The sequence below is a fragment of the Sorex fumeus genome, unplaced genomic scaffold (assembly GCF_029834395.1).
Source record: "Sorex fumeus unplaced genomic scaffold, SorFum_2.1 ptg000178l, whole genome shotgun sequence".
Taxonomy (NCBI): Eukaryota; Metazoa; Chordata; class Mammalia; order Eulipotyphla; family Soricidae; genus Sorex; species Sorex fumeus.
The window spans coordinates 1,969,037-1,977,316 of record NW_026606235.1 but is presented as its reverse complement, the minus strand read 5'-3'; the positions used below and the strand labels follow the sequence as shown (position 1 = coordinate 1,977,316).

Sequence of the window (8,280 nt, the reverse complement as noted above, 5' to 3'; positions counted from 1 at the left end):
AGTATGGAAAATATTGAAGACAGTGCTGGGGAAAGACTAGTGAGGGAGGTGGTCATAACTCAAAAAGGGCAACATCAATTATATATGAGAGAACCGTACTATTTCTTGAAGTGATCTCTTGAAGTGTTACATGTGATAAAATTACATAGAAAAAAACATACAAATAAGTGCTTTTATAACTGGTGAACTGTTAAGAAAATGAATTAGATAAGATATTACTAGTGGGAGATATTGGTTAAAAGATATTCAGAATCTGACATTATTTATTCCGACTGCATATGAATATACAGGTATCAAAAATATCACTGGAACTCTCATATACTGCTCGTGACAGTGCAAAATGAAGTGCAAAAGTCATTCTGGAAAAAATTGCTAATTTAAAACAATTGGGACCTCTCCAGCAGTGCTGGGGGCCCCAAGTAACTTTCAGTAATGCTTAGCCCCAGCAGTATGGCACTGACACGTCAGAGCTTAGCCAATGAAGCAGTGATGTTCCTACCCAGAGGTACCAGGGGTCACTGGGGCAGAAGGAATGGAGTGCTGGCATTAAACTAAGGGCCTCCCTAATGCAAAGCATATGCACCACCCAGCTATCTCACTAGCCCATAATTAAAAAAAATTAAGCATGCAGTTACCATGCACCCAGTAATTCCAATTCTAGATATTTAACTTAAACACACACATAACTGCTCACAAATTTATATAGCAACCCTATTTACAGTTGTTAAAAATAAAAGCAAGTGTTTCTTAGGGGGTAAATGGATAAGTAAACTATGTGTATTCAGATGACAGGCTATTACTGTGCAATAAATAGGAACAGTGAATGGAACTCATGGGTATATACAATAACTTGGACAAATCTTAAAGACATTATACAAAGTGAAAGAAGACAACTTTAAAATATTATGGACTATATGATTTCATTAAGGACCACCCCCTCAAATGACAAGACTATATTCACAGTAGAAGGGTGGTTGCCAGGACTTAGACTGAAGGAGAGTGCAAGGGAGATGACTGAGCATAAAGCTATTGTTAGTGTTTTATTGTGGTGGTTTCAGGAATGCTTTAAATTCATATAACTGCGCACCAAAATGAAAAATTCAATTTTTCCTGTATGTTAATTTTAAGAATAAAATAATTTAAAAGGTAATTTTGACATTTTAATAGCATAGTTAATATATCAAAGAGAGCACTTTAATGTAGTTTGTAGCATAATTCCAGATATAACAGTATTTTAGAGTATTCTAGGCTTTATATTTCATAAAGTATATACAATGCAGTATATAATGGAGCTCACAGAGCATTATATGAAAATTTCCTAATTAAAACTTTAAGTCTATTAAGAAAGAAAACAATAGTTGTGTGTTTGTTTTGGGTTTTGTTTTTGGGGCCACACCCACTGGTGTTCAGGGCTTACTTCTGGCTCTGTGCTCAGAGGTCATTCCTTAAGGGGCTCAGGGGACCATATGTGATGCTGGGGATGAAACTGAGGTCAGCTGCATGCAAAGCAAGTGTCTTAGTCAATATGCTATCTCTCAGGCTCCCCCCAAACAATAGTTTTAATATCAAAAATGCTCAGTAAAGACCAAGTAAAAGAACATTTATTATGCTAGTCCTTGTATTCGAAGAGTACAACATGCAGAGTAAATATCTGCTAATTTTTAACATAAAAGCAAAATTTATTTTGCTTACACATATATTATGACTACACTAATGGAGTGGCAAAAAAGTTAAATAGCCTGTAAATAGACCCAAAGCCATTTGGGTCATTTAAAATAAAGATGAATTTTACAACTACTCAATTAAGATATTAGATTAAAAATCAGGGATTATGTCAAATGAAGGACGATATGTATTAGAATCAATTTACTGTTATTTGTGGGACAATAATAAAATTTTAATTCAATTTGATAAAATATAAGTGAGTGATCCAATATAAATTTGAAATACTGATGGAAAGATTGGTGGTGTATCTCTGAGACTGTATCAACAATGACTTCAACAGTTTATAAACTATAGTATCTCAATAAAAAATTAATTAATTTTTAAGGTCTTTAAATATTTCTTGAAGGCAAATGCTATTTAAAATATGTATGCTAAGCACATTTAGGTCAAGGAAATGGTAAATGCTATATAATCATGTCAGCTAATTTTTTTAAACTACTAAGCTGTCTATAGGTATTTCTGTGAGCATATAGGTTTCCAGGTCTGTCTATGATTATTTTGAATTTACAGAGGAAGTAGAGTTGACCTATCTATGAAAAGAATCAGACCTTCCATTGCTTCTAGGCAGCTTCTTCGGTAGATTGAACAGTCTATACTGAGATTTCAGCGAGAGCAAATATCTGCATTTTGTGAATTTCTTCACATTTCATGGAACATTGGTCCCACTGTAGCTATGATATCTTCGTAGGGAGCACTCTGGCTCAGTTCAATAGCCTTCTGTTTTTTAAGGGCAAGGAAGCTATAAAATTTGGCTGCTGCTTGTTTTCGGTCACCATTTTTACAGAGATGTAATAGACTAAAGTATTCATTTCCCATCTTGTTGGCTTCCTGGGGAAATAATTAGAAAAGAGAAAAGGAATGAATTACGATTATTAAAAGAAAACCAGGCTGTGAATACATAATAAACAAAAATATTGATATTCTTGATAAGGTAAAGGTAAAGGTAAAGGCCCTCCTGTTGATCGTCGATTTGCTCGAGCGAGCCCAGTAACGTCTCCATTGGAGACTTTGTTGTTACTGTGTCTGGCATATCGAATACTCTTGGTAGCTTGCCGGGCTCTCCGAGAGGGGCGGAGGAATCGAACTCGGGTCAGCCATGTTGGCCGCTTGTAAGGCGAACGCCCTACCCGCTGTGCTATCGCTCCAGCCCTTATATTCTTGATAAGTGATTATAAAATCCTTAATGAGGAAAAGTCAATGACTCATCCATCAGTACTCTAAAATCACTGTAGGTAACTGAGCATGGGCTTGGTTCATTGAGAAAATGCATACAAAAGGATGTAAAGTATTTTGCAAATTCCTAATATGTCACGTAAATGTTGGATCTTATGCCCTCCCAAATCATTACTTATGTAAGTGGCTGCTTTGGAAAGTGCAATTAGTTTAACCTGGAGGTGGGGAAGGGGGAAAACTTCAGGATTTGGGGAGGCTTCAAATATAATGAAGATGATCAGCTTCTTTCCTTAAAGGTACAGTAGGTGTGAGTAAATAAAATCAACGCTACTGGTAAATGTAGAAGTATACATGTACATCTCAGTGGCAGGGGATCATGAGTACAGCATTACTGACACAAATAGAAGACTTAATTCAATTTAATTTGGTTTTAACACCTGTCCCCATTTCTATGATCAGATTTAAAAGATGCTAGATTCATCAGAGGGCATTTGTGAATGTGCTAGAAAAAAACTGAGGTATAATTAAGTATTTAATTATGGATTAAGATAACTTCTAGAATAAAGATTAATACGTTGACTTAGATTCCTAAAATAGAAGTATATGGTTTTAGTTAGAAATCTTATGATGAATATAGGCCAGTATCCCCATGAGTACTACATTCCTTGCATAGTTGTAAAGCATTTTTAGAAATACCATATATAGCCAATAACATTTAACAAATTAAGCTAAACTTTGTTGTCCTTTATTTCAACCAAAGTAGTGACCCAATGTCAGCAACCTTTAAGAGATAATATGCCCAGTCATTTATTCCTTCTGAAGAGACAAGATGTGTATTGACCGGTTTCTTTTACCTTGGGACTGTTTTTCAATTTCAAAAATCATTTAAAAAATATCTAGAAGGGCCAGAGAGATAGTACAGGGGGCAGGGCACTTGCCTTGCAGCTGACCCAGGTTCAATCCCCAGCATCACATATGGTCTATTGAGCATAAAATCGATAGGAGTGATCCCTAAGCACAGAACTATGAGTAAGCCCTGGGAACCACTGGGTGTGGCCAAAAACAATACAAAACAAAACAAAAATCAAAATGACAGATCAAATAACCAAGAAATAGAGTAATGCATTTAGGAAAGAAGAAAAGGAATTTCCTTGTCATTGTCATTTCCTTTCCCAAAACTGAAACTGAAACAAACATAGAAGGCAACTAGTTCGTATTAAAACAGAGCAATGGGCCACTCTCCACACGCTTGGATGAGCCTCACCCAAGAGGGAATGAACCTCACCAGAGATCCAACCAGCAGGAAAACTCATGTATGTGGGAAACCTTGACTAAGATCTCCAAGCCCGCTTGGATCAGGACTGGGCCTCCTCCCCCCAGGTCCCCAGTTTTCCAGTAGCTTGGCAATCACACCCACAAATTGCCCCTGGGGCCATGTATCAATGGCCAAGACCCAGAGACTATAAACTAAAGCTCCTGGAAGAGAATGACACAGGATTTCCTGGACATTACATCCTATCCATAACAAGCAATACAAAACAAATCGTCTAGCATTGCCTTTTCAGCAGGTTTGAGTGGTGATGAGACTGGTGTCGAAATATTGAATGTAACCAAAGTAGAGAGAGAGTATGGGGGATATTGTCTGCCATACAGGCAGAGGAAAGGTTGGAACACTGGGGAAGGGTATACTGGGGATTTTGGTGGTGAAAAATGTGCCCTGGTGAAGGGATGGGTGTTTGATGATAGTATGACCGAAGCTCAAACATGAAAGCTTTGTATCTCATGGTGAATCAAAAAAAGGGGGGGGGGGAAATAATAATAAAATAATAAAATAAAATTAACATTCAGAATAAAAAAAAGTAATGTGGAATTCGTGCCCAATTCAATCAGCTTCATCACTGGCTGAATAAATAGCAGTACTCCTACATTATAAAAAAACAAAACAAAACAAAAACAGAGCAATGATGAAGTCTGGGAGGGATTGCTTCAGAAAAAAGAATGAAGAAAGGAAGAAGGAAGGCTGACAGGCAGGCAGGCAATGAATCAATTGATATGTTTGACCATACTAAAACATATTTTATTATATTTTCTGAGATTTTGGAGTAAGGATTGAGGATGGTTATATAGACACTAAATCAATGGGACGAGGAGGTAATAACTAACATTCCCAACCCTTCAGAAAGTTCCATACATTTGGCAAGAATGCACTTGCACTATAAAAGTTCACTGAATCTTTGTAGCAATGGTTACTGGCCCCTTAATACCCATTCTCTTCTTTCATAGCAATAACATAGTTAGCTGGGCCCAAGATTGCCAGATTAGGACCATATTTCCAAGGTAAATGTGTTAATGTGACTAAATGCTGGTCAATAAAACGTGAGAAACCATACACATAATTTCTGGGTCCTAAGAATATTGCAAATGCAACATAGGAAACCCGTGTCACTGTTAACTTTGTGCACATGCCTATGAGCTTTGTGTAGCTGAGCTTTGTGGGCAGTTGTGCTGTCATGTAAGATTGTACTTTTTCTTTTAAGAAAAATTAACATTAAAAAAATCTGGGTACTCCTGGCAGAGCTCACCCTATGTGGTCTGCGGTGCTTGGCTAGTGTCGATTAAAGGCTATCAGGGTTATCACAGAGGGTCACAAGACCTGGTAGACAAAGAGTGTCAGAGATTACCTATTAGACGTATGTTCTACCACCTGAGCTGTCTCCCAGCTGCAAGAAAAATAAACTTTTATATTTTAAGGTCATTAATATTTTGGCTGTCATAGTCAAACAAACATCTATATTATAAATACTGAGAACTATGCTAAAAATATATGGGAAAGGAACTCTGGTATATCTACACAGTGGAATACTATGAGGCTGTTAGAAGAGATGAAATCATGAAATTCATGTATAAGTGGATGGACATGGAGAGTATCATGCTAAGTGAAATGAGTCAGAAAGAGGACAGACATAGAATGACAGCACTCATCTGTGGAATATAAAGTAGCATAATATGAGACTAACACCTAAAGACAGAAGAGATCAGGGCCAGAAGGATCACACCATGGTTTGGAAGCCGGCTCCACATGCTGGGGGAAAAGGCAGTTGGAATGGAGAAAAAACCATTAAGTAAATGATGATTGGAAGGATCGCCTAGGATAGGAGATGTGTGCTGAAAGTAGACCAAGAACCAAACATGATGACTTCTTAGTATTGCAAATTGTAATGCCCCAAATTAGAGAGAGAGTAAAAAGGATTGTACCTGCCACAGAGGCAGGGAGTGGGGTGGGGTGGGGGTAGTGGGTGGGACACTGGGAACAATGGTGGTAGAAAATGTGCACTGGTAGAGGGATGGGTGATTGAGCATTGTTTGACTGGAATGCAACCATACAAGTTTGTAAGTGTATCTCACAGTGATCCAATAAAACTTCTTTAAAAATTAATAAAAAATATACTGGAGATAGGGAGGGATGTTACAAAGCTAAGATTTCAGTTTATTTTGAAAAAAATTAGTTAAGGGCCAGTGAGATAGCTTAAGTTGCTGGAATACATGCTTTATATATGCTAGGCCTCACCTAGCATCTCACTTTATAAAATTTGGCTGTAATTAGAACAGTTTAAGTTTTAGCAATATCTAGAATACTAAAGTCAATATTTTATTTATTTTAAAATATAGTTAAAGTATAAAACCCTATCTTACCCGCAATTTATTTAGCATATAAAGTATTCTTCGATTCCATCTCTCTTCCATAATGTTTTGCTCATTTTCCAATAGCTCCTGTTTGAATGGTTAATAAAAGATTTAGGTCAATCTTGTTAAAAGTTTACTATTTCTTTCTTTTGTTTGTTTTTTGTTTTGTCACACTCAGTGATTATCAGAGGTTACTCCTGGCTCTGCAGTGAGGAATTACTCTTGGTGTTAGGGGGTCCATATGGGATTACAAGGATCAAATCCTGGTCAGCTATGCACAAGGCAAATGAACGCCCTATCTGCTACAAAATCGCTCTGGTCCCAAAAGTTTGCTATTTTCTAAGCATTGTGTTAACTGCTACAAGAAGCACAACTATATTTGCAGCATACTATAATGGTCCTGCAAATTAAGGAGTTGACAGTCAAATAAAAGAGAGAATAAGAATAATATACAAATACAGAGTATTGATTATGTCCATACTTTCTGGGTCATTTCTAAAAAATTGCTCAGAGTAAGAGATGCTGTGGGTAATATATCCCCCTAAATTTCAAAAAGTAAAGTCAGCTATTTTGCTAGCACCATCCAAGCTCTGGTAAATTTGAATTCAACTGACATGAGTAAACATAACACTATAGAAAAACTGGCCTGTGAACTTACCTGGTAATATAGAAGCTATTACAAAAACTGACATGTAGTAGTTTTATACCATTAAGTGAGAAAACTTTCAGATTGCCAGTGAGCCTTGTCCAAAACTTTGTTACTTAAAAAAAAAATCTCAATATTTAAAAATTTCAAAGTTGAGGGGCTGGAGCAATAGCACAGCAGATAGGGAGTTTGTCTTGCATGCAACCGACCTGAGTTCGATTCCCAGCATCCCATATGGTCTCATGAGCACCGCCAGGAGTAATTCCTGAGTGCAAGAGCCAGGAGTTACTCCTGTGCATCGTTGGGTGTGACCCAAAAAAGAAAAAAAAATTTAAGTTGAAATCTCTTCACAGGAACTCACTGTGAGTCTAACCCTTTACCAAGTAACACCTTATTAGCTAAGAACAGAAGCTGGGCATAGGAAGGTGCTGATGAGTTTGATAAAAGAGCAGGTTTACAAAGAGTTGGGGAAGGGAAAGTGGCAGAAGTCTGACCCACTTTATAAATTTCCCTAGGCTCATTCTGACCATATAGCCTGTTAGCATCTTTGTCATCCTTAAGTCCACTCTCAAGACTTCATGCATATTTCTGGAATCCAGATACTTCTTTAAAATGCTTATAGTTTTGGGGCTGGAGCGATAGTACATCAGGGAGTGCATTTTCCTTGCACGTGGCTGATCTGGGTTCGATCCTCAGCATCCCATATGGTACCCTGAGCCATGCCAGGAATAATTCCTGAGAGCAGAGCCAGGAGTAAACCCTGTACATTGCCAGGTATGACCCAAAAAGCCAAAAAAAAAAAAAAGAGCAGGTTTTAGTTTTACGAACTCCAAGTTGAATTCAGAAAGCTCCAGAATATTCTCTTCAGGTTTAAGTTCTCATGATTCTCTATTCTCACCAACTGTCCCAACTTCCTTGTCGTATATATGTTGTATCCTTCCTTATATTGTCTATCCTGGGATAAAGGAGCTCACCCAATTATTAATATATATTTTGTTGTTAAATATACAAATGATATTTTTCATACATGAAAAGTGATGGTCCACTGTGTT

General features: G+C 37.2%; 1 protein-coding gene across 1 annotated transcript in view; it reads right to left on the bottom strand.

The window, feature by feature from the left end:
* Nucleotides 1–2,364: 2,364 nt before the first annotated feature.
* Nucleotides 2,365–8,280, bottom strand: part of RAD21L1 (RAD21 cohesin complex component like 1) — a 28,137-nt gene continuing 22,221 nt past the window's right edge. Inside the window, exons 11-12 of the mRNA XM_056107886.1 lie at nt 6,592–6,669; nt 2,365–2,553 (exon numbers count right to left, since the gene is read on the bottom strand). Of these exons, the coding sequence (XP_055963861.1) occupies nt 2,365–2,553; nt 6,592–6,669 (267 nt within the window). The remainder of the gene's footprint in view (nt 2,554–6,591; nt 6,670–8,280) is intronic.